This window comes from Canis aureus, chromosome 8, assembly GCF_053574225.1.
Source record: "Canis aureus isolate CA01 chromosome 8, VMU_Caureus_v.1.0, whole genome shotgun sequence".
In the NCBI taxonomy this organism is placed as follows: Eukaryota; Metazoa; Chordata; class Mammalia; order Carnivora; family Canidae; genus Canis; species Canis aureus.
In genome coordinates this window covers 39158205-39182305 of record NC_135618.1, presented here as the reverse complement: position 1 = coordinate 39182305, position 24101 = coordinate 39158205, and the positions used below count along the sequence as shown (strand labels likewise).

The following is a 24101-nucleotide window of genomic DNA, read 5'->3' as shown; positions in this document are numbered from 1 at the left end:
CGACCGGAAGGAGCAGGGAGGGGCACAGGGGGAACCCCGCGCCCTCCGGGTCTCCCGGCTCGCGGCTGGTCCCCTAAACCGGGACCGGGTCTCAGGGCGGCGCGTCCCAGCGCGCGGCGGGCCCGATTGGCCCCGGCAGAGGCCCGTCCTCCCGCCCGCCGAACCCCTCCCCCGATCTCTGGGGCCGCGCGACCCGGCGCTGGGGCTGCGGGCCCCGCCCCCCGAGGGTCCCCCCCTGGAGGGCTGCCCGCCCTTCCCCCGCTCCCCTGAGGGGGTCCCCCCCACCCCCCCACCCGGAGGGCTGCCCACCCCCGCCCTCCCAGACGCTCAGCACCAGTCAGCGCCCCAACGCAGCGCTCGGGGCCTGGAGGACCCCTCGGCCCTCGGGACGCTCCCGCAGCTCCCACTCCGGGGAGTCCGACAAGCCCCCCCACCACAGGGCCCTCCCACCTCCCACGCGAGGGACACCTCCCCAGGGACCCCACCCCAGCTTGTCCTCTCAGCGAGCCCCCCCAACCTCAAGGACTCAGGCCCACCCACATCGACCGCCCTGCAGCCAGGCCGTGTCCTTGCTGGGGTCCTAAAATGGCAAGGACGGCTGTTTAAAGCCCTGCAGCTTCAGGCTCCCTAGTGGAATGGTGGGTGCCAGGTCGCGGAGGGGGAGGGGTGTCAGGGATATTATCTAGTGGGAAGAGCTACTCTTCGGGGTGACGGAGAAGCTCCGCATCGCTGGCGGTGCCGGCTGCACCCCTGAACGGCGAGGGTGGCCGCAGTCCCAACCAAGGCACCAGGCCTGTGCCAGTGGGTGGTGGGCAGCTCCCCTTGCAAGTGCCCTTCCCACCCAGCGCTGGCTCCTCACCCTCGCTGACCACCAGCTCCGCCAGCCCTTCCCAGATCCTTTGCCCAGCCAGGCAGTGCAGGGACAGGTCCCCGTGCGGCCTGGGGTGGTGCAGGCCAGGCCAGACCCCGGCTCTAGTGCTCACCAGCTCTGGAATGCTCAGTGCCCCTCCCCCAGCTGAGAATGGGGTGACCAACAGGAAACGCCTTTGGAGTTTGGCAGAGCAGCACCTAGAATGAGGCCCGCACCCAGCAGGCAAGGGCCGCTCAGATCCTCAGCTCGGCAGGGATGAGACGCTCCTCTGCCCCCTCCCTCCAGCGCGCCCGCCTAGCTGGGCCCTTCCCCTGTATCACGGGCACCAGCAGAGGCAGGAGTTGCTCAGTCACCCGTCAGGCCTAGGACGTCCCTGTACCCCACTGGCATGTGGCCTGAGACCCCATCCCTTCATACCCCTACAAGTGGCCTCTGCCCCCAGGCCTCGCCTGAGCCTGGCCTGAGCCTGGCCTTCCGGTGCAGGTTCTTCCCAGGCTGCTCAGGGCCCCGGAGGCACTTCCTGTAGCGGGTTCTGCGGCAGAGGCAAGGGGCATGGTGGCCGCACGGCGTCCCAAGACGCGGCCCTTGGACCTCCCATTCCAAGGATGGCACTCATGAGAAAGGGGGAAGGTGCTGCCCACCCCAGCACATGACGGGGGAGAGTGTCAACCCCGGCTCTGGGCCTCCACCAGGCCCTGCCGGCTGATCCTGTGTCACAGTCCTCAGTACCTGCAGGGGCCCCCATCCGGGGAACGCAACCACCCACACCCCCAGCGTGGGGGCACTGCTGCCAGGGCCGAGGGGACGTGGAAGGCCTCAGATCACACTAACGGACAAAGAGTTGCAAGGCTCGGGATACCAGTGACCTCCGAGCCGCCCAGCGGTACCAGGCAGGCTCACCTGCAGCTGTGCAACCTCCAGCGTGCATGTGGGATCATCGTGCCCACCTGGGAGCCGGCTCAGGCGAGGGGTCGTTCAGGGAAAACACTACAGGTAGTGGAGCCTTGATTATCCCAAGGGCTCAAGGAAGTAAGGCTGCAGGCGGGGCAAGGAGTGGCGGCCAGGGCGAGCTCAGGCGCCCTCGTAAGGCTTCCTGCACTCCCAGCCTGGCGAGCTGGGGTCCAGAGGCCCGTGCAGATCCCTTCCAAAGGCTGGGGGAGCACCTGGCACTGTGGCCCTGCACCCCCACTTTGCCTGCCCAACTCAAGGGTGCAGAGAGCAAGGCCATGGGACACTCTGCGCTGCGCACCCCCCCTCCGAGGCCCCTCCCACACCCAGCTCCTGACTTGTCTACACAAACGATTCTCTCCTTGTGCAAAATCCCAAGAAGCACCCTTGCCCTCAGTCCCAACATGTGAACTTCTGATGCTGTCTACACTCACTGTCCCAGCCCCTTCCCGTCTGCTCTCCAACCTAGGACCCAGGGCTTCCCCTCCCACCACCTCCAACCACACCTCTGCCTGGGGCTCTGTGGGCCTCAGGCACAGCTGTGCAACTGGAGAGGGCCCCGTCACCTCCACTGGGACCCCGCAAGGCTGCCACAAGCCAGAATCCAGCCACTCCCACTCCTGACCCTGAGATCCAAGCACCCCACCTCCCCAGCACCCCCAGACAGCCACTGAGGTGTCAGCGCCCTGCTCTGACATGACGGCGCCCTGCTTTGAAGCAAAACTCGGAGACCAGACAAGTCCCTGCTGGGCGCATGTTTATCCAGCTGCGTCCTGAGCGGAGGCCTCCGCCAGGGGCAGGGTGGCCAATGGCTCCCTGGAGACCAGCTCCTCCACGGCTCAGCCCCGCCAGCGTCCAGCCAAGGCTGGGCATCCTTTCCAGCTGTGGTCCTCGGTCACTGCCTGGCCGCCTCCGCCTGCCACACCAACTCGCCCGAGATGTAGGTGGCCCGCACGTGGAGAGAGTCATCGAGCATCACGAAGTCTGGGTCAGAGGGGGGCGGTGAGAAGGAGGCAGGGGTGGGCCCATCGCCACCCCCACTCCCTCCCCCACCCTGACGCCACTGGGGAAACAGGCCTGCAACATGACTTGGGCACAGCACCCCAACCCATCGCAAGCTGACCCAGGTCCTGAACCAGCATTCCCAGCAGTAGGGTACAAGGGACAGAGGCCCCGGCAGCCCTTCCCCCAGCCTTGCCTCCTATGTCAGAAGGAGAAAGGAGCACATGGGGAGGCTGGCAGCTGGGCAAGGCCACCTGGGCACAGGGAAGATCCCACCTGCCCTGGCACTGCCCCAAGTCTTCAGTGGCCCGGGTGCCCGCATTGGCCCCTGACCTGCATCCGCCCCGAAGTCCAGGGTCCCCTTGCGCTTCTCCAGCCCCAGCAGCTGAGCGGGGTGCAGGGACGCAGCCTCCAGGGCCAACTCCACACTGCAGCCTGCTCAGAGGACACAAGTGGGTAACATCCCCCATCTCAGCACCGCTGGCAGCCCCTCCCCACCGCAGCCCCGGGGCTCCAACGCCTAGGAACTGGAGAAGAGAGACGTCCCAGGACCCTGCGGCAGGTTGCCAAGGTTCCACCTGCACCCCATCCGAGGACACTGCTAGGTACCCTCCTTCCGCTCACTCACCCATCCCATCCTGACAGGCCTCCCCCTTCTCACACGAAAAGGCCTGCAGGCCCCTCCCCTGTCAGGGTCCCAGAAAGAGCCCTCCGACAAAGAAGCAGTAGCCTGGGCATCAATAAGGCCACCTCGACTTGACTTCCTACCCCTGCTACCCGTAAGAGGCCACATGACCAAACCCCATTCCTTCTGGTCCCATCACCACCCCAGCTGCCAGGCCAAAGCCACTTCCTGCCTCCTGGCCTGTCTCCTACTGCTCAAAATAGCACGCTGAACCCTGGAACCCCCAGGGACACCCCAGCCCCATGGCACCAAGAATCCCACGGGGCCTGGCCAATCACATCCTCTGCAGACACCCCTTCCAGGCTCCCCGAGAACACGCCCACCCTCTTAGGAAGCCTGGAGCGCTGCTCTGACCACCCCCTCCCCCCAGCTCTGTACCCGTGAGCCCACAGGGTCCAAGTTGGAAGGCTTTCCTGCGCATAAAGTGAGGTCCCTTCTCTTCTCAGGTACCACGGCTTCACTGCCTGTCACCCTGGATTCCAACCGCCTGCTTGCTTGTCATTGTCTTAACCTGCCCCTGAGCTACTTGCAGAGGGGCCTCGGCCACATCCCTGGTGCTCATCCCTTGGGCGCTCCACCAGACGAGGGATGTGGGTACGAGACTCTAGTGGTCTCCACGCTTCCCTCCAACCTCTCCCGGATGTAGCTCAACATACACACACGCACACATGGATGCACACACACTCGCACCGCACACTCCCCCTACCCCAGCCTCACTGACCTGTGGCCTGCAGGAAGTGCCGGACACAGACGTCCATCGGGGCGATGCTGCCACTCAGAGTCTTGGTGCCTTGAGAGCAGAGAGGGCAGGCTCTGGGGGACCAGAGGCCACCAGGCACGAGGTGGGGGGTGGGCACTGGGCTGGCAGGGAACACCCGGATTCTTGGATCCCACGGGAGGCTGGGGGCTGTTCCCACATGGGCAGTCAGCAGGGATGTGCGGGTGGCTCACCTGCCACATAGGCTGTCAGCCCATCTACTTCCACCTCCTGCTGCCCCAGCGTGTGACGGCCATTGCCCAAGCCCAGGGCAGGGACAGCATCGGTGACCAACACCAGCCCTGCAGAGAGAAGGGGCCTTAGGACTTACCCCTACGGGGTCCTCCCAGCTGCTGCCACCCTGCCCTGCCACTCACCCTGGGGATGGGCGCGGTGGGCAATGCGCAGGGCAGCGGGGTTGGTATGTGTGCCGTCAGCAATCATCCCGTAGAAGATGTGGCGGCCTGGTGGCAGCCGGTCACTAGTCAAAAGCCCCACGATCCCTGGGTCACGGTGGTGGAACTGGGCAGGGATAGGAGGGAGGCAGCTAAGCGATGGCAGGAGCCTGACACCCACCCACCCCGGGCACTGGCAGACGGGGGGCGGGGCACTCACAGGCAGCATGGCGTTGAAGAGGTGCGTGATGAAGGTGGCCCCACTCTGCACGGCTTCCTCCGCAGCCTGCAGATTGGCCACCGAGTGTCCTGCATAGGGGACCTGGACTCAAACTGTGCACCCAACCCAGGAACCCCCGCCATGGGCCCAACCCTGGGGGCGGCCCTCCTCACCTAGGGACACACAGATGCCACGGGCCGTCAGCGCCTGTATCACCTCATGGCTTCGGCCCAGCTCGGGGGCCAGCGTCACAATGCGGACGTTGTCCAAGGGCCCGTAGGTGGCCAGCACGTCATGGAAGGCGTTGGTCTCAAAGGAGCGCAGGTGGGCTTCGGGGTGTGCACCCCGCTTCTCCCGACTGATGAACGGGCCCTCCAGGTGCACCCCTGGGAGGAGGGGAGTGGATGTCTCCAGCTCGCCTCCTGCCCTGCAGCCCCCGCCCCAGCCCCTATGGCCTGCCCAGCCGCCCTCCCAGTTGGGTCTCTGGAGGAGGAAGGGCTGCCACCAGGTCCCCAAGGAGCCTCCCAGGGCGGGGGCAGGAAGAGGGGTCAGCCACTCACCGAGGACCCCTGCCCCATGGGGACCACCACTCTTCACAGGGATCTGAGGAAGGACCTGGGGGGAACCAGCTGTTAAAGCCCTGCCCCCTATGGCCCAGCGCCCGGCGGTCAGAGATCAGAGATCAGCCCCCCAACGGCCTTCCCTCAGGAATGGGAAGCTCCAGGCCCCCAGGCTCGGCCTGGGGAAGCGCAGTTCGAGAACTAACAGGACGCGGAGGTGAGACCCGAGGCAGGCCCAGGAGCCGGGGGAGGAGCTGGGCAGAGGGCAGGCACCTGGACAGCAGCGGGGACACGGTGGGCTGTGGACCTGGCCCGGGCGACGGGCCTGGCCTCGGGCTGCAGGACCAGAAGCACGGCCAGGCTGGAAGGGGGGTGCACTCCGGGCGGAGGGGTGTGGGCCGGAGAGCCTGGTGCGGGCAGGGCCGTGGGCTGAGGCCTCAGCGCCATCGGAAGCTCCGGTGTCCGTCCAGGTGCTCACGGTCCCCACCGTGGACGCAGACAGGCAGGTGCCCCAGGTCGCACCTCCCGCAGGAAGCCATGTGGGGAAGGAGGTGGGCAGGGAGCCCCGCGGGCAGCAAGGTCCCTGGGCCGCGCTGCGGGACAAACACGCCCGCCTCCTTCCCCCCCCCACCCGGGCTCCCCTGCCCCCAACAAAACCTGGAGATCTGCAAGAGGCCGAAGCCTTGTGTGACGCGCAAGACAAGAGCAGAACTGTCTCGGGAGCCTGAGGACGGTGCTGGGCAGATGTGGGGGACCCACACGGGGTCCACGTGGGGACAGGCGGTGCTCCACAGCCCTGCCGCTGGAGGCCTGGCAGCGCCCGCCGCCCTGAGAAGCGCGGGGACCGAGAGACGCCTCGCCGCAGAGCAGCTGTGCTGCCAACCGCGCCCGTGAAGCACCAGGAAGCGCAGGAGAGGCCCAGCGGCTCCAAGTGAGAGGTGCAGACGCACAGGGAAACCTCCGGCCCGACGCTGTCAGCACGGTGCGGTGAGGCCTGGCCCGCGGTGGCCGCAGGAAAGCTCCCGGGCACCGCAGCCTGCTGGCTCCCGATCTCACACGGAGCCGACAGCCAAGGCTCGGCAGCAGCCGGGGGAAGCCGCCGAGGACACAGGACAAACGGGGCAGGGCCGGCGGGGCCAGGACGCGTGAGGACAGGTCCCGCACCCGTGAAACGAGGACGGAGCGTCAGCATTCCGAGACACAGCAAGCTTCTCCAAACTAAGGCTACATGAGCAGCCAAACAAAAAACCCAAAAGAACCGTGTGGTAAAAACAGCAAACACTGAAAAACAGAGTCAGAGAAGACTTAGAGAAGCCACCCGGAGGCCCAACAGCGGAGTGACAACTCCTGGGAAGAGGGCGACAGGGAAGCGGCAGAGAAAATCACGAAGCAATCACTGAAGACAAGCAAACAAAACCAAAAGTCAGACTTCGGCCTGAGCGGCGGAGCTGACGGCCAGCACGATGGAGGAACCCCGTCCCCTCACACTGAGGAGCCCAGGGCCAAAGGGAAGGTGCCATGAGCCCCACACACAAAGTATCAGAGTTCAGTGCCTCTGGCTTCTCAGCAGCAGCCCCGGGAGTCACAACACAACACAGCAACGCCTTTAAGATTCCAGAGCAGAGTCACTCCTAACAGAACTGCAACCCCGTCAAGAGAGGAGACAACAGGGGCATCTGGGGGGGGCTCAGTCAATGCAGTGTCTGACTCTCGATCTCGGCTCTGGTCGTGATCTCAGGGTCCTGGGGTCAAGCCCCACATCAGGCTCCCTGCTCAGCGGGGAGTCCACCTGAGATTCTTTCCTCCTCCAGAATGGCTGGCACGTGCCTAAGGAGAGGACAGAGGCTCAGGCAGGCAGAGAGGAGACACTGAGAAGGATGGGCTGACCCCGAGGATCAAAGGGGTGGGGTGGAGCAGGGTGAGTGGTGCGCGGAGGCCTGTACCTTGGGAAGGCCCCTGTGGCAGGACTGAGAGCCGGGAGTGTGGGGCTCGGGAAGGGGGAGGGCAAGCAACGTGGAGGCAGCAAGACGGGCATGTGCCCAGGTTCCAAGCAGGGGGGAAAACACAGGCGGACAACCAGCGGAGAAAACAGAACCTCCCTAAAATAATAAATCTTTTTAAAAAATAATAAAGGGGGGGATCCCTGGGTGGCCTAGCAGTTTAGCACCTGCGTTCGGCCCAGGGCATGATCCTGGAGTCCCGGGACCGAGTCCCACGTCAGGCTCCCAGCATGGACCCTGCTTCTCTCTCTGCCTGTGTCTCTGCCGCTCTCTCTGTCTCCCATGAATAAATAAAATCTTAAAAAATAATTATAGTAAAAAGGGCCACCTGGGGGGCTCAGTGGTTGAGCGTCTGTCTTTGGCTCAGGGTATGATCCCAGAATCTGGGATCATGTCTCGCATCAGGCTCCATGCACGACCCCCTCCCTCCCCACAAGGAGCCTGCTTCTTTCTCTGCCTGTGTCTCTGCCTCTATGTCTCTTAGAATTAAATAAAATCTAAATAATAATAAAGAGAGCGTAAAAACACTCTGACCTTCAAGATCTCAAAAACTTCACCTCCTATGACCCCTTCCTCTAGCAGAAACTTGTGGATGTGCTCTAAAACGAAGGCATAAACCAACAAACCCAGGATGGGGGATCTGCAGGGGCTCCCCCCAGGTGAGAGCAAGGGTGTGCCAGGACCACTGGGCCCAAGGAAGCCAGCAGTCCGCACTGGGAAATGGGTTCTGGAGGCCACTCCAGGAAGGCAACATTGTTGGAGCGCCTGGTACGTGCTGACGTCCCGAAAGAAGAGTGAGGAACTGGCAGGAACCCTGGAGTTGAGTCACCAGATAAAAGCAATGTAGCACACGCAGAGCAGCGACCCCAAGGGAAGCACAGCAGGCAGCAGGAAGGTGGGAGGAGCATCTGAGTCCCCGTCACCAGTGCTGCCAGCTGGCCTCACCAAGACTGCAGGTGGCCACCTGGGGAGGTCAGTGGGGCGGCTGGAAGCCTGGGAGGACAGCCTCACCCTGTCCTCTGGTGGGACGCACACATGCACACACGTGGCCCTAAACCGACAAGTCGGTAGGAGCACCAGCCTGTACTGGAGACCGGAGAGCAAATTCCAAGAATCAGCTGAGCTGAAAGGGACGTCTCTCCATGGGAGCCAGTGGGGACAAAGGGCTGGTTTTCCTAATGAGTCACGTGATGATAAGTGTAAGTTCACTACAGATTTTGTTAAAAAAAAAAAAAAAAAAAAAAAAAAAAAGGCTGAGTTTTTCCAGAATAGATGTTTCCCCCCCGAACAGGTGGGCATGCATGTTAGACACTGAAGAGACCCACTGCCTTCAGCCCATTGCCCACGTGCCACCGGGAGACGGTGTCGTGACGAGTGTCAGGTTCCATCCTCAAGCTTTCTCCAAAGTCCTCTGAGGGAGCTCAGCGCCACGCACAGCGGGGAAGAGATTGCCCCAACCCAAGGGGTGGCTGGGATGGTGGGTGAATCCTTGGACTGCTGTCTGCAGCGAGGACACCACATGGGACATTCCAGGGGGTTCCGCAGAGGCTCTCCTGGGGAACGACACACAAGGAGAGGGGACCCGCGCCGTGTCCGTCCCTGGCTGCTCTCCCCACCTGGGCTCACATGTGCCACTCCTGACCCCATAAGCTCCGAGTCTCAGATTCAGAACCTGAGGTCCAAACAAGACACTCAGGATTTCCTTCAAACCTCGAAGCAAAACAGAGATTTACAGGGAGAGCTAGAGAACGCTAAGCTGGGAGGGCAGAACATGGGATAGCACGGACAGACGGACAGACGTAGGGGAAACGAGGCCAGTTCCCGGCAGGAAGGCAGAGGAAGAGGTCAAAGGACACAGGGCGTGTGGGGCTAGAGGCAAAGGTGTGGCTGCCTCCCAAGGAGGTGCCACGTCTTGGCTAAGCAGCTGATGGGACTTGAAGCAGAGAACAACGCGCGATCAAACAGTCAGGCTGAAGGAGACCGCAGAAACAAACCAGGTGGTCTCAGTGGACCATAACATGATGACAAAGGACCTGACAAATGAAACAATCCAGTTCTGCCCAGAGTGAGCCAGCCCTGGGGCGGGGCGGGATCCCAGGGAGTAGTCCTGTAGTTGCTAAGAGAATACCAAGATCCAATTTTCACATTCACCACCCTCCACGACCTTCCTTTCTGCTGCCTGAGGCTTTCAACCTGCAAGTGCTTATGGAGGATGACAGCTACTAGTAAAACCACGTAAGCCAAAAGTCCCCAAGGCCAGAAACCGGCGGTCCTAAAGAAAAAGCCCTCACCTCCTGCGAGGCAGCGGTCACATGTGCTGCTGAAGGTGTAGGCGGTGTGCGACCACACAGCAGAGCCACAGCGTCAGGACTTCAAAAAGGAAGCATCAAATAGAACAAGGCAAAGGTCTTCCAGGCAGTGGGCTCGGAGATAGAAAGAGAACAGCCTAGAATGGCTGGCACGTGCCTAAGAAGAGGACAGAGGCTCAGGCAGGCAGAGAGGAGACACTGAGAAAGACGGGCTGACCCCGAGGATCAAAGGGGTGGGGTGGAGCAGGGCGAGTGGTGCGCCGAGGCCTGTACCTTGGGAAGGCCCCTGTGGCAGGACTGAGAGCCGGGAGTGTGGGGCTCAGGAAGGGGGAGGGCAAGCAACGTGGAGGCAGCAAGACGGGCACGTGCCCAGGTTCCAAGCAGGGGGGAAAACACAGGCGGACAACCAGCGGAGAAAACAGAACCTGGTGCCGGTGTCCAGCAGGAAGGTGAGCTTAGTTTTTAACAACCGACTATGATGGGAAACCTGGGGGAAGTTTCCAGAAAAATATCCACAGCTCACGGTTGACCAAGTCCTTAATACGTACAGCACAGGGCAGCCCCGGTGGCGCAGCGGTTTAGCACCACCTGCAGCCGGGGTTTGATCCTGGGGACCCTGGATCGAGTTCCACATCAGGCCCCCTGCATGGAGCCTGCTTCTCTCTCTGCCTGTGCCTCTGCCTCTATCTCTGTTTCTATGAATAAATAAATAAAATCTTTTTAAAAAAATACATACGGCACAACCCCAGAAGATGGACATGGTCACCTGTCTCAACTTAGACTTGAGAAAACAGACTCAGAACAAAATAGTGTCCTGTGACGCCCCCCGCTAACCAGTGAAGTTATGGGGCCCAGACCAAACCCAAAGCCCACTCCTGACCTCCCCCAACATCCAGCTTGGACTCTCTGTCCACACACCCGGGAAGGACCCCACAGCGGGCAACATGATCATTGTACAAAAGACCCTGCACTGGAGAGAAGCATGGCACTGGAGCAAAGATGAGGGATTACAGGGTAACAGTCACCTCCCTAAACTCTGCTCAGGTAAGGGAACACCCACACTTTTCAAAACTCTCAGCATCAAGCAGTTAAGAGGCAGGAGGAGCAACGCCTGGGTGGCTTAGGAGTTGAGCATCTGCCTTTGGCTCAGAGTGTGACCCCAGGGTCCGAGTCCCACATCAGGTTCCCTGCAGGGAGCCTGCTTCTCCCTCTGCCTCTGTCTCTGCCTCTCTCTGTCTCTCTCTCATGAATAAATAAAATCTTAAAAAAAAAAAAAAGCACGAGAAATACTAACTGCTCTCCAGCAACTCGGAAACAAAAAAAACCCAATGATAAGACGTGGTAAAGAATAAAGACAGAGAAGATCCCTGGGTGGCTCAGCGGTTTAGTACCTGCCTTCGGCCCAGAGTGTGGTCCCAGGAACTGGGTGGGATCGAGTCCCACATCGGGGTCCCTACAGGGAGCCTGCTTCTCCCTCTGCCTCTGCCTCTCTCTGTCTCTCATGAATAAATAAAATCGTAAAAATAATAATAATAATAATAAAGACAAAACCCCACAAAGGAAATACCAGGGAGGTGCGGATGGGAGGACCAGTGGGAGGATGCGGGGGCAGACAAGAGCAGCAGGAGGCCGGGCTGGGGGCAGGGAAGCTTCTTTCTGGAAAGCACACTCCCCTGACTCAGCGAGCACAGACAGGTTGGGGGGGATGAGCCTGAGGAGCAGGCACGGATGTGGCAATCAGAAAGTCCCAGCAACCGGTTTCTGCAGCCTGGAGGGCAGCTCAGAAAGGACGTGCAGCCGGGGAAGGCACCGCCTGTGGGACACCCGGATGAGCAAGCCCTGGGGCAGGACCCCACGCGGTGGAAGGAGGCCAACAGGTGAGGCCAGGTGCTAGTGCGGAAGTGTTGGTGGGAGCAGATTCGAGAAAGTGCTGCTGCTTCTGGAGCCCCCTCTCCTGGACACTGGGAGCCCGACCTCACCTTGTGATAAACCTCTGGTGGTGAGGTGACCAACGTGGGGCAGAAAGAGGTGACTCCATGCGACAAGATTCTCTGGGCCACCAGGGCGACTCCTGAGCCCACGTCCTCCGTGGCCTGAGAGAAGTCAACGCCAAATCCACCTACGGCCACAAAGAGAAGGTCCCACGGTGCCCAGACCACCCTCTCGGGGTCGCCACCCGCAGCCCTAGACCGCACCGTTGATCTGCACGTCGATAAAGCCGGGCGCCAGGATGCAGCCCCCGCAGTCCCGCCGCTCATCTGCCACTCGCCGCTCCTCAAAGAACAGCTTCTCGGGGTCCAGAACGCGGCCTTCGCGCACCCACAAATCCTCCCTGCGGCCAAAAGCGGGGGGGGGGGGGGTAAGGCTGCCCGCCCCGCACCGTGGGCCACGCGGCAGCTCCCTGGCCCGCGCCCCGCACGAAAGCAGCCCGCAGCTCCGGCCCCTACGCCCGCCCGCCCCCGGCGCCCCCCGAGCGGCCGCCGCCCCGGGCGCCCCCGAGCCGCCCCGGCGCCCCACCTGAGCAGCGCCTGGCCTCGCAGGATGCGGCAGTTGGTGAACTGGAGCACCGGGGCCCGCGCCCCGTCCTGCCCGCCGCGCATCGTGAGCCACCGAGCCCGGCCGAGAGGGCGGCGCCCGGAGCCCAGCAGCCCAAGCCCGCTACCCGCTCCCCGCCGACTGCGGACCGCCGAGCTCGGCCGCACCCACGTGACCCTCAGCTGACTGAGGCGCATCACGTGAGCGGCGGGCCCACGTGACCGGCCGCCCACGTGACCAGCGCGCCCCGGGCCTGCAGGGATTCCGTGGCCGCCCCGTCCGCCCCGCCCCCAGCCTGATCCCACACAAGCGGTCCACACAGGCGTCCAGTCACAACCGAGAACTTTATTGGACACGGCTCCGCTCAGGGTCCGCGGCCCCGGACAGCCGGGGCTGGACGAGAGTGGTTCCATCCGAGCCTCAGGGCAAACGGTAACCCCATAACGCAACACTACCTAAGGTTACTATATAGTTGGGAGACGGAGGGCTGCTCCACAGACGTATGAACAGATCAAATCTTTATAAATAATAAACATCCAGTGAAGAGAAAAATGACAAGTCTAATTCATCCTTAAACACAGAGCACTCTATGGGGGCGGCCAGGGGCTTGCATCCTCACTGGTCGGGGCCTAGATGGGGAATGAGTGGGCCCAGATGTCCACGGCACGGGGCGGGGGCAAGGCCGGAGTAACAGACGATGGGCACTAGGACACTGTGCATTTACAAGACCAACTACTGGGGGTGGGGGGCAGCTGCCCCGTGCATGTGTGTCAGGCTGTTCATTTTGGAATGAGGGGGTGGTCTTTACATCATATTCTGTGGCTGGTGCGCTTGGAGAAGGGCTACTTTGTGGACAGGATGAGGGCAACAATGAGACCGTAGAGGCCGAGCACCTCGGCGAAAATGAGGATCAGGATCATGCCCACGAATAGCCGAGGCTGCTGGGCGGTGCCACGCACACCAGCGTCCCCCACGATGCCAATGGCAAAGCCAGCCGCCAGCCCGCTCAGGCCCACACTCAGGCCAGCACCCAGTTGGAGGAAACTCCTGCGGGGAGAGAGGATACAGGAGAAACATTAGCTACCTGCTGGGGAAGCCACCCACCCAATGCCCCTCCCATGCCCTCCCAGCCCTGTGTAGTGGCCTGACCCCAGGCAGGGCAGGACAGGTGCAGAGGGACCCAGCACTCACCTGTAGAGGCTGATGCCATCATTCAGGGAATTAGCGATGAGGACTGCCACCACCAACCCATAGATGGCAATAATACCAGCCATGACCACTGGGATGATGGATTTCATGATCAGTTCTGGCCGCATGACAGACATGGCTGCAATGCCGGTGCCACTCTTGGCTGTACCATAGGCGGCACCTAGGGCTGTGGGGAAGATGGGGGAAAGGCAAGATGAGCTCAGAGTACCAGGGACCAGGACCCTGGGAGTAGCTCTGGCACAGTTGAAGGACACCTTAAGTTCTAACAAAGAGGACATGAAGTTGGTACCCAGCCAGGGGCAGGAGGTAGCCCTCAGTGGCAACAGCCCCAGCTGGGCATGCAAGGAGCCCAGGTAGCTCACTCTTTCTCCACCGGAGACCGTTATGGCTGTCTGGCCTATCTGTGCTCCTGCTCTGCTGTGAAATGCTGGCCCCATCTTCCAGGGAGCCTCTGTGTAGCTGCCTGCAGCCTAGAGGGTGGAGCTGTGATGGGTCCAGCCCAGTCCTGTGGAGAAATACACAGCTGGGGCCCTTAAGCCTTAAGATTCTGGACATTTTTTTTTTTTTTTAAACCATCTTAAGTCCCGGATATTCAGGTCAGAAACGGCCTGGCAAACCACCAAGTGACTACATCTCAGCAGCCCAAATGTCAGGTCAGGGTCAGCCAGTCTGCCTCGGGGCTCCACCAGGGACACGCTGGAAGAGCCTCAACACACGGCCTAACCACAGGGTCAGAGGAAGCTGGCCCCACAAGCCCGATCTCCGGCCACAGCTTTCCCAATTCCCGGCTCTGCCCACCACACCACTCCCAGCCCTCCAGGAGGGCTAGCATCTTGTCAGCAGGCTGAGTGCATTCTCAGCCACGCAGAAGGTCCGGACCCTCAAGTTTGGAAAGAATCCTCTCTAAAAATTCAGAGCAAAAAGTGTGAGCCAAGGAGAGCTGTAGTAACTGAAAAAGGTCACGGGGAGCCCCCACCCAGGCAGACCTTCCAGAAGTCCCCCTTCGTACACTCAAAAGCCTAGATTCCTTGAGTCCTCCAGGAATGGGGGTAGGGAGGAAACTCTAGGGTGGCCTGTCTCCTCTGATGATATCCGTCCTCCCTCTAGAGTGTGCGGTCTTCCTGAAAGTTCTTTTATCCTGACCTCAGAGTCTAGAGTAACTTTTGCACAGAACAGAGCCACAGGGGGCCAGGTGGCTCTTCTGACTCCTGCCCTTCAGGGTCTCACTGCACCACTTGAGCAGAGAATAACATGGCTCCGAGGTGGAAAAGAACAAGACAATCCCAACCTTTTTTCGGCATGTTTTATTCACCTATTTGGGCCACAAAAAAATGGCTACCCTCTATGCTCATTACCGAGCAGGGAAGTCAAAGGAGCTCTAGCTTCCCAGGGCTCCAAGCCTGGTGAGGACACACATGGCACCTCCAAACAAAGCAACACATCCTAGAAGAGTGGGGAGGCTGGTGGGGGAGGGGGGTCTGGGGAAGGGCTCCATAAGGTAACACTGGGTAGAAATGTGAGTGAGCAAAAAAGGACTAAAATGACACGAATGGAGACATCCACCAACATGACACCAGACTGGGAGCTACTAGAAAGATAAAAGAGGTTGCAGTGGAAGCAGAGGAATTGTACTGCCTCCATCACCTGGTCCTAAAGGCACCACTCCTAGACACTCAGCACCATCAAACCTGGGGCTCAGGGCTGGTCTTGACAATGCTCTTCTGGAACTCTGCTGGTCGCAGTATATTTGGGGGCTCCTACTGCAGGCCCAGCACCACATCAGGCTGTGTCACACACATGCAAGAGACCAGTGCTGTGGCTTATTACTCAAGCAGGAGAGCACAGGTGACATGTGGCACTGAGTGAGAAACTGACTACTAGGAAGTCAGCGTTGCAGGGAGCAGGACACTGCCAGACATGGAAAGTGAGCTGGGCTCTTTTCCAGGAGGTGGCAGGAAGATTGTGTGACTGGGGGTGGGGAGGCAACAGGACGAACAAAGGGAAGAAACAGGGCTGACCATCAGGGAATAGTGGCCTGGCCTAGGCAGCAGCAGGTATCCCCAAAAGCCCTGGATGTTAGCTAGCTCTGGAGACTGAGCCCGACAAGGTCCCAAATCGAGCGGGGCACAGAAAAGAGTGCAATCAGGAGGCAAGTCTGGGAACACAGGAAGGGCAGGGTACTTGCCGGCAGGGAGGAAGTCAAAGAGATTGCAGAAAAGGAGCAATGGACAGCCTGTGGAAGAGTTGATGAAGAAAGAATGGACAGGACTTTCGTCACAAAAAAAAGGGGAAGCAGGAAGGGAGATCAGGCCCACAGGAGCAGGTGGCACCAGTCCTTGGGGGCCTGGGGTAACCAAAAAAAATCGTAGACCACTGATACGCTGGTTCTCAGTAACTTCCAGAGGCCTGCCTTCTGGTCAGGCTCCATCTGAAAATATCAAGTTAAGTTCTAGAAAGGAAGAGATGTACCTGGTGACTAAAGACAGGCCAGGAGCTGGGTACAAAAAAAGGGCTCAGGGGGCAAACTCAGGGCTTCCAGACCAAGCAAGGACAGCCAGAACTCAAGGAATTCTGGGGCAGGAGAATCTTGTTTTGTTCACTGATGTTCCCCTGTACCTGACACATAGTAGGAGCTCAATCAAGATTTGCTGAATGAACGAAAGACAGCCACAGGTGGCCAGACCAAGTAGAATCTCTGAGAGCACTGTGGAGGCAAAGAGCAGAAAAGGCTGGGGGGAAGCGAGTCACAGCAGCCTGTCCAGGAGCGCTGGAAGCAGGCAACCCCTACAGATGTGGAAAGAGCAGGCCCGGCTAGGAGGGAAGGGGAAGTCCGCAGACCACTTCTCCCACCACAACTGACCCCTAACTCACACGTGATGGGAAGGGCACGGCTCACTCAGCAACTCATGACTAGCGGACAGGCCCAGGCAGAGGGAGGCCGGCAAGAGAGCAGAGTCCCCAAGCCCCTGCACCACAAGTGTTTACAGTCAGCAGAGGCTGTTTGGAGTCCAAACCTTCCCATACTTGCACAAGGAGCTTCCCCAGTCCACCAGGTAGGGTGGGGCAGGGCGGAGTCATCAAAACCAAAAACCAGACCTACCCAAGAAGGCCCAGAGGAGACCAGGCCAGACCAGTCTAGAGGGTTGCAGGGGGACCAGGGCTAACCTTCCTGGGTCCCACATTCCTGGGCCCGGCCCACGGGCCTCTCTCCCACATACACCAATTTCCACTGAATTCGACACCCTATGACCGTTAAGACACAACTTCAGAATAAGAGTGCTATCTAGACACGGAAGGCCCCTTTTCTTCCCCCAGAGGAGCCCTCCCAATCTTGGGTCTCAGGAAATCATTCATTCATTCATTCATTCAGGCCAGAACTAGAAGACATCCCTCTAAGGACAAAGACCCACTCCCCTCAAGGCAGACACTTCACACCACCCTCTCACGCACCCTGGGGCAGACTCTTGGCAAGCGTGCACACTCACAGTGCTGTTGCTGGCCTGCCTCCCAGGCACCCATCCTTTGCCCTTGCCCTGTCCCGACCCCCACCCTGTTCCACGCAATCCTAGGTCTCAGGACCAGCCCCTCAGCCCAGCTTCCCACAGCAACCCACACACCCCAGGACTACTGGGGAAGTGACAGCCCCACCCCCCGCGAAGCACCTGCCTCTGGCTTCGGATCCACTCCACTCTCGTGGGGGAGGGAGGGGGCCGTAGGGGCGAGGAGTGTGTGTGTCGGAGGGAGAGCCGGGGGCTCATCCCCTGCCCCCACCTCCGCCCGACAGGGCCGGCCCCCGTCAAGGGGAGCCTTCCGAGGAGTGATGTCACACCTGCCCGCAGGATGGAAGGTGCAGAGCAGGCGCAGGATCGCGCGCCCCCACCCCAGCCTCCCTCCCGCCCGCCTCTCCCAGGGCTAAGATGGCACCGGCGCCGCCGCCCCACCCCCGCACCGACACCGACCGGGGCAGGGCTGTCGGTCAGAGATCCCCGGGAGACTCCAGACACCCGCACCCCCGCCCCGCCCAGCCCGCAGGCCCTGCGCCCCGCAGCCCTCTGCGGCCCCGACCCCCACCCGCTGTCACGTGAGCCCCGGGACCCCCCAACAGCTCGGAATTACGTCAGCGTGACGTCACACACCGAACCCGGGGGAGATGCGGGCCTCCGACCCGCGCGCCCGCGCGCCCCCAGCCTCCCGGGTCCCTCCTGCCGCGGCGCTCACCGCTGAAGACCATGGCGGCCGAGGCGCCCATGACTGCGAAAAAGGAGGCGTACTCGGGGCCGTTCTTGGCCTCGGACATGTCTGCGGGTGGGGAGAGGGCGAGCTTCAGCGGGCCGAGGCGGGGGCGAGGACGGGCCGGGCTCGGCGGGCGAGGGAGCGCGAGGAGCGGTCAGGCGGCTGCGAAGGCGACCCGGCCCGTCAGCCGCTGCGCTCTAAATACCAGCACCGCAGAACAAAATGGCGGCCGCGGCCGCGTCACATGATCCGGGCCCCGCCCCTGAGGGCCGTACCATGCGTGGCGGCGGGGGGGCGCCCCTCCCGCGGTCGCCCTAGCGGTCCTCTGACCGCTCCCGCACGGTGCCGCCGCCCGACCGGCCAAGACCCGGGCGTCCCGCCCCACCTCGGCCCCGCGAGCGCGGGGCCGGACGCTGAGAGCCGTTCACCCCCCGCGGCGTTGGGCCCGTCCGGCTCCGGGGCGGGGGCGGGGCGCAGGCCGTCTGTATTAGCATAGGGGGCGGGGCCTGCGCGCCCCGCCTTCTCTGCGGCTGCGCGGCGCTAGCTGCTGTGGGGTTCCGAGTGCGGCTTCGCTTTACGTTCGCCGGGCGGCTCGGCCGGGGCTCTCTCGCGGCCTTCACCCCGGGACCGGGGACGTCTCCACACTTCGCGGGGCGGCCCGAGGGTTCGGGCAGGCGGAGCCCAAATCCCAAGTCCGGGGCGCCGGCCCGATGTGCCGCCGGCCCCGGGAAAGCCCCCCACCCCCGGCCCGGGAGGCCCTGTGCCCCCGGGCTCCCCCTACCCCGACCCTGCCATCCGTCTCCCGCAGACACTGCCCCAGCTGCCGCCGACGCAGCGATCGGTGCCTTGTCTCCCGGCTTACGAGGAGCCCCCATCGCGCATCTGCCCTTGCATCGGGGACCCAAACTTGGGGGGGGGGGCTCTTCGCCCTTCAGGGCGTAGGCGTGACCGCCCTGAAGCCCTGTGGGTGCTGTGACCTGTGGATGCTTCCCCAGGTGTCCGCACGCTCTGGGACCCATGCCCTCCGGCCTGTGCTCCCGCAGAGCCGGCACCTGCGGGGCCGCATTTATTTCGGGGAGGGGCGGCCGGCGGTTCCCTCCCAGCCCGCACGCAGCGGGCTGCCTTCTCTCTCCCCACCTGCTCTGCCCCGCTTCGCCCTTTGGTCCACTGCGGGTGGGAGCTGGTGCTCCGCCCTGCTTGGGCTCCTGGCCCCCTCGCTGACTGTCCTGGGTGGCGGCTTCCCCACGTGGGCGGCGGGGTGGCCCCAGGCCTAGCGCTCCCGCCGCACTCCCTGCCCGGGCACCTCCCTGGCGCCCTCCTCCCCGTGGCCGGGCCGCAGCCACGGTGTGTCTGGTCTGTCCTGTTTTGAAGGGAGGAGGCTGCCATACGACGAGGCCTGCCCTCCTTGGTCGGCTGCCCTCTTGTCTCCTCTCCGACTTCTGGAGAGCGGCCTTCTGGGGGCGCCTGCACCTCACCTGCCCTCCCAGCTCCCTGCCTTGCCAAGGTCACCTGAGATGGCCATTGCTCGAAACCAGGGGACGGCTGTCAGGCCGTGGGAGTGGGCCTCGTGGCCACAGGGCAGCTGCCTGCTGCACACCCTCCCCCCTCTCCAGCTCACCTCCCACAGCACTGACCCCTCATTACCCTCTTCCCCGGGGTCACAGGGAGGAACAAGGACCAGCCCGGGCCCTGCAGGGCTGGGAGCCTGCGGGCAGGGGGAGTTCAGAGGAAGGGGGGCAGGTGCCCCTGGTCAGAGAGCAGCGTGGTCGGAGCCCCAGAGGTGGGCAGAGCACACCCTGCGAGGGCGGCGGGGATCCTAGGTCTAGGGGTCAGAGTGGGTCGGGGAGGTCACACTGGGTCTGGGGACCCTGCTGCCACCCCAGGCCAGCGTGTCCCCACCGGCCTCACCGCCTCCCCGCCCCCCCCCCCCCCCGTTCCATTCTGTTATTTCCATTTTGGGCAAAAGACACAAGCGTCCACCCAGCTGCTGGCACCAGCAGCCTTAGTCACGCCACTGCTCACTCCCGGTTACTCACCAGCCCTGGATCCCGGGGCTTCCGGGCTCGGCCCCCACCCCGCCGCTAGCCCGAGCGGCCCTCCTTTCCCGCTGGGGGCTCCTCACAGCCTCTACCTGCTTGGCCTGCTGTCCCAGCCTCCCTCCGCCCAAAGCATTCTTCACCCTCAAGCCGCAGGATCTTTCCAGCCAGCACGCCTGACCAGCCGCTCTGTTCCTGGAATCCTTCAACGTCTTCCTGTCACAGGCTGGACCCTTTGGTGTCCCCTCCCATCTATCCCCAGCACCGGTCCCCCACCTCATCACCTGTCGTGCTGCTCCCTCCTCACGTGTGTCCCAAGCCTGTGGCTCTGCACCAACTAGTCTCCTTCCCTTCTTGCAGAGGGGGTGCTACTCAAGCTCAAGAACACCACCTCCTCCAGGAAGCCCTCCGGACCTCCCTTCCTCCCTTCTCAGAGCCCTCCTCCATCCCTCACACTCCACTATTACCTTTTGTCACTCAATACATCCCCTACTGGGAGTCCCAGTGCCTCTTCTTCTGTACCCTGATCCCCGGTAGGATGTCTGACACATAAAGCTAATGTTTACTGATCCCCAGGTGTGTGCCAGGCCTGTCCTAAATGTGTTAGAGTGTTATACAATCCTAATAAAGACCCTTTGAGGAATATATCACCTTCCTTGACTCCTGTTTTGTGGACAAGGAAGTGGGCCTAGGAGGGTCAAATGTCTTGGCCCGGTCAATCTGCTAGGGAGAGGTGGAATTGAAACTCCAACTCGCAGTGGGGCCGAGCCGGGGTGGCTTACCACACCTCCTTGTCTCCTATATGAAGGATCGGAGAGCATCCAGTGACCAGAGATGGGGCCAGGAGGGACCCAGGGCACCTTCTCCTTGGCCTCCCAGCACCAGGTGGGGCTTGGGGTGCGTGTGGTGTGTGACAGGGGACACACGCCTCTGCTTTCCCCCTCACCACTAGGTCCCCAGTGGGAAATCACAGCATCTCGAGACCCTGGCCTGTCATCTCACAGGTGGGGATTTCTAGGAATGAGGGCAGGCTTTGGGAAACTCAAGCCAGAGACCCTGATAGGGGGAGATAGAGATTGGGGGGGAGGCGAGGGAGGGGGACAGCTGGGGAGACAAAGACCAGGAATTACTTTCCAAGTGATTGGAGAGATGGACTTATCCCAAGGAAGCCACGTCAACAAGAAAGGAGTTTGGCAGCTGATGGCAGCAGCCTTATCAAGAACATCAGGAAATTGCAGGGCGCCCTCTCTCCCTGTGGACAGTTCCATTTTTCCATGTCACAGTGAAGGCATGCCATGGGGCATGATGCTAAGAGATGGCATCCTGCTCTCGTGGCTTGGCTGGACAAGAGCTCCTGGTGGCCCATGCAAGGCTGGGATGAGGGCCTAGTAGTGCCACGGGAGGGGAATGAGCAAAGGTGATTTTTCTGGTATGATTTTCTAAAATTAGGGCTTAGGGATCCCTGGGTGGCACAGCGGTTTGGCGCCTGCCTTTGGCCCAGGGCACGATCCTGGAGACCCGGGATCGAATCCCACGTAGGGCTCCCGGTGCATGGAGCCTGCTTCTCCCTCTGCCTATGTCTCTGCCTCTCTCTCTCTCTCTTTCTCTCTGTGTGTGACTATCATAAATAAATAAAAATTTAAAAAAATAAAATTAGGGCTTATACTGGGGTGCTCAGCTGACTCAGCTCAGAGCACACAACTCCTGATCTCTGGATGATGAGTTCAAGCCCCCATGTTGGGTGTAGAGCTTACTTAAAAAAAAAAAAAAAATTAAGGCGTATAAAATGATACGAGGTTTTTTTTTCATTTTTTAGAGATTTTATTTATTCATGAGAAATACAGAAAGAGAGGGAGAGGCAGAGGGAGAAGCAGGCTCCAAGCAGGAGCCTGATGTGGGACTCAATCCCGGGTCTCCAGGATCACAGCCTGGGCTGAAGGCGGCTCTAAACTGCTGAGCCACCCAGGCTGCCCTGATACAAGTTTTTAGAAAGATTTTATTTATTTGAAAGAAAGAGCACAAGGAGGGGGAGGCGCAGATAGAGAGAAGCAGGCTCCCCGTTGAGCAGGGAGCCCTACATGGGGTTCATTCCCAGGATCATGACCTGAGGCAGATGCTTCGCCAACTGAGCCACCCAGGTGACCCAAAATGATAGGATTAAAAAGAAGTCCCCAAATTAAAAACGTCCTCTAGGTAAATACAGAGTGGTACAATCAGGACCCGACACTCACCACCATCACTGGTGGGAGAGAGCCAGGGACCAAACCTGACCCCCAGGGGGTGGTGTGTGCTCCTCCCTCTGGGCTGTTGGGCATGAACGGGGCCTGGCACCCAGGCCGGCACGCGGGGCAGCTTCTCAGAAACGGTGCCCGTTAGGGGCATCATCTGCCCTGGATGCTCCGTCTGGTCCGGGCCCATTCAGGGTTTGCCTCCACCAGCAGGATTTACAGCTGCCTTCAACCCTAAGCCACTCCTCTAACACTTATTGAGCATGTAGTGTGTGCAGGCACCCAGCTAGGCTCCAGGGATCCAAAATTGAGGAAGAAGGCACTCACTCTGCAGGAGCTTGCAGTCTGGAGGTGGGGGGTGGGGGGTGGGGGGTGGGGGTGGGGCTGACCGTGCAGACCTGATGTCCTGATGCTACAGTGGAAACTGTGGTTACTGGACACAGAAGGGAGACGAGAGGGGGTGGGGCATGGTAGCTTGGACGCCCCGGAGGGCCGATCTCTGAACAAGGCCCTAACAGATGAAGAAGGTCTGGAGCAAGGGAAGAGCCTCGAGTCGGTTTGAACTTAACTCACAGATCATCCCAAGCGCGGAGCCTGGCTGCTGAGTTGGAAGCAGTCCTCAGGCCTCAGCGTGGATGGTCCCTGAGTGGGGGTTAAGAGATGAGTAGGCGGCTGGGGAAGGGTACACAGGCGTGTTACCTGAACATGCATGCAAAGGCCATTGGGTTGGTCACTTCAAAATGGTTGGGCTGAATGTTAAAAAAAAAAAAAAAAAGACACTGAAACAAAGCACCCCCATGGCTGGGTGGAGGTGGGGACGCAAGATGGGCCACAGCCACCGCGAAGCAGGCCTGCAGGGGGCCCCCCCGTGAGGGCAGGTGCTGGGAGGTACAGGGGCAGGGGCGTCCCCAGGCGGGCTGAGCTCCACGCAGACACTGCTCCCCGAAGCCGACCCGGCCAAGGGAGGCAGGCGTCTGAAGTCAAGGGCTACAGCTCTGTACCCAGGGCCACCCCTCACCCAGGGAACAGGCCTGGGCCAGTGTCTTAACGTCAGTCACAAAATGATGCCAAGGACGCTTACAGTAAGGAGTCGTTGCTGCAGGGAGTTTGGAGGCATCCCCCAAGCGTGGCCCCCAGAAATGCACACTGCTGCGTGAGAGCAGCACACCCATCTCCCCTCCAGAACCAGCCTGGACGGGACAGCAGCAGCACAGGGGCTCCTGGGGCCTCCGGGGCAGCGTGACCGCCACATCCTGAGGGCCGGGGAGCGGCCAGGCCGGCCACAGGCCTGCATAAAGGCCCCGGAAAACACCGTGGCTGAGCGCCAGCAGCGCCAGGGTGCCCGAGGCGGGGCAGCAGGAAAGTGCCGGGGGACGGAGTGTTGCGGGGCGCAGCCTACGGTGGGGAAGTAGGGAGAAGAGAGAAGCAGCTCCTCCGCACGGGAGGCGGCAGCGGCAGCCCCGAGGAGCCCCACCGGGACGGCATCGGCCTGGCTGCAAGCCACCAGGTGTCGCGGCTTTCTTCACAGGATACGGGTACGGCCGGGGGAGCGCCGGGTATTTGAGGGGACATGCACGCGGGCTCATACCAACGTCCAGACAAAATATTCTCATTCTGAACCAGCAGGGTTTAAGCCGGGCTGCACGTGTGACGGGGATCCGCGCAACCCTGGACTGAGACTTTGGACGGCGGTTCCTGGTGGCTGCTCCCCGTTCCTCACCCTGGGGCAGGTGTCCACGTGATGGGCGCTGTGAACCGGAGTAAACAAAACTGGGGTGGGGGGGCGACGACTTGGTGTGCATGAGTGCAGCAGAGTGGGTCTCCTTCCAACAGAGAGAGGGAGGCTTCAGGGAGCGATCCTCCTCGGGCCAGTGTCACCCTGTCCTCCTCGGCCGTCCACGTGGTCATGACCAGAGAAGCTGCTCCCAGGCCCTCCCATCCCACAGAAATGTTTGCGTATCAAATATTTCAGTGTGGTTTCACTAGTTTGCCTTAATTTTATTTAGGGCTCAAATGAACACTGACTGACCGTATTCCTAAATCATTTATTTTCACTTTCCCCAACTTAGATTTGGCTGCCAAGCCACACATCCAGTCACGACACGCCAGTCTA

At 61.3% G+C, this 24101-nt stretch overlaps 2 protein-coding genes across 4 annotated transcripts; both read right to left on the bottom strand.

Moving 5' to 3' along the window:
- Positions 1–2559: 2559 nt before the first annotated feature.
- AMDHD2 (amidohydrolase domain containing 2) lies at positions 2560–12455 on the bottom strand. 3 transcript variants are annotated; one of them, XM_077906249.1, is made up of 11 exons: positions 12265–12454; positions 11943–12079; positions 11727–11866; positions 5439–5493; positions 5052–5264; positions 4879–4967; positions 4641–4785; positions 4458–4565; positions 4228–4296; positions 3155–3256; positions 2560–2803 (listed from the first exon to the last, which is right to left on the bottom strand). In XM_077906249.1, the coding sequence occupies exons 1-11, from the start codon at positions 12345–12347 to the stop codon at positions 2715–2717; spliced, it is 1230 nt and encodes a 409-aa protein (XP_077762375.1). In that variant the 5' UTR covers positions 12348–12454; the 3' UTR covers positions 2560–2714. The 3 variants fall into 3 exon arrangements, 2 of the variants coding, with proteins under 2 accessions (XP_077762375.1, XP_077762376.1); XR_013384822.1 differs by lacking the exon at positions 2560–2803 and having other exon boundaries at positions 4228–4319; positions 12265–12455; XM_077906250.1 differs by lacking the exons at positions 11727–11866; positions 11943–12079; positions 12265–12454 and adding an exon at positions 5712–8833.
- Positions 12456–12607: 152 nt separating this feature from the next.
- On the bottom strand, positions 12608–17944 carry ATP6V0C (ATPase H+ transporting V0 subunit c). Its single transcript, XM_077906251.1, has 3 exons — positions 17710–17944; positions 13474–13657; positions 12608–13329 (listed from the first exon to the last, which is right to left on the bottom strand). Exons 1-3 carry the CDS (start codon positions 17786–17788, stop codon positions 13125–13127), a joined length of 468 nt encoding a protein of 155 aa, XP_077762377.1. The 5' UTR covers positions 17789–17944; the 3' UTR covers positions 12608–13124.
- Between the last annotated feature and the right edge of the window lie 6157 nt (positions 17945–24101).

Excerpts from the sequence above, each read along its gene's own strand:
- AMDHD2 (XM_077906249.1), bottom strand. The coding sequence starts at position 12,347 with ATGCGCGGCGGGCAGGACGGGGCGCGGGCCCCGGTGCTCCAGTTCACC. Across the intron at positions 12,080-12,264 it reads CGAGGCCAGGCGCTGCTCAG|GGAGGATTTGTGGGTGCGCG; the intron begins GTGGGGCGCCGG and ends TTTTGGCCGCAG. Across the intron at positions 4,786-4,878 it reads TCTTCAACGCCATGCTGCCT|TTCCACCACCGTGACCCAGG; the intron begins GTGAGTGCCCCG and ends ATCCCTGCCCAG.
- ATP6V0C (XM_077906251.1), bottom strand. The coding sequence starts at position 17,788 with ATGTCCGAGGCCAAGAACGGCCCCGAGTACGCCTCCTTTTTCGCAGTC. Across the intron at positions 13,658-17,709 it reads GGCCGCCATGGTCTTCAGCG|CCCTAGGTGCCGCCTATGGT; the intron begins GTGAGCGCCGCG and ends TCTTCCCCACAG. Across the intron at positions 13,330-13,473 it reads GATGGCATCAGCCTCTACAG|GAGTTTCCTCCAACTGGGTG; the intron begins GTGAGTGCTGGG and ends CTCTCCCCGCAG.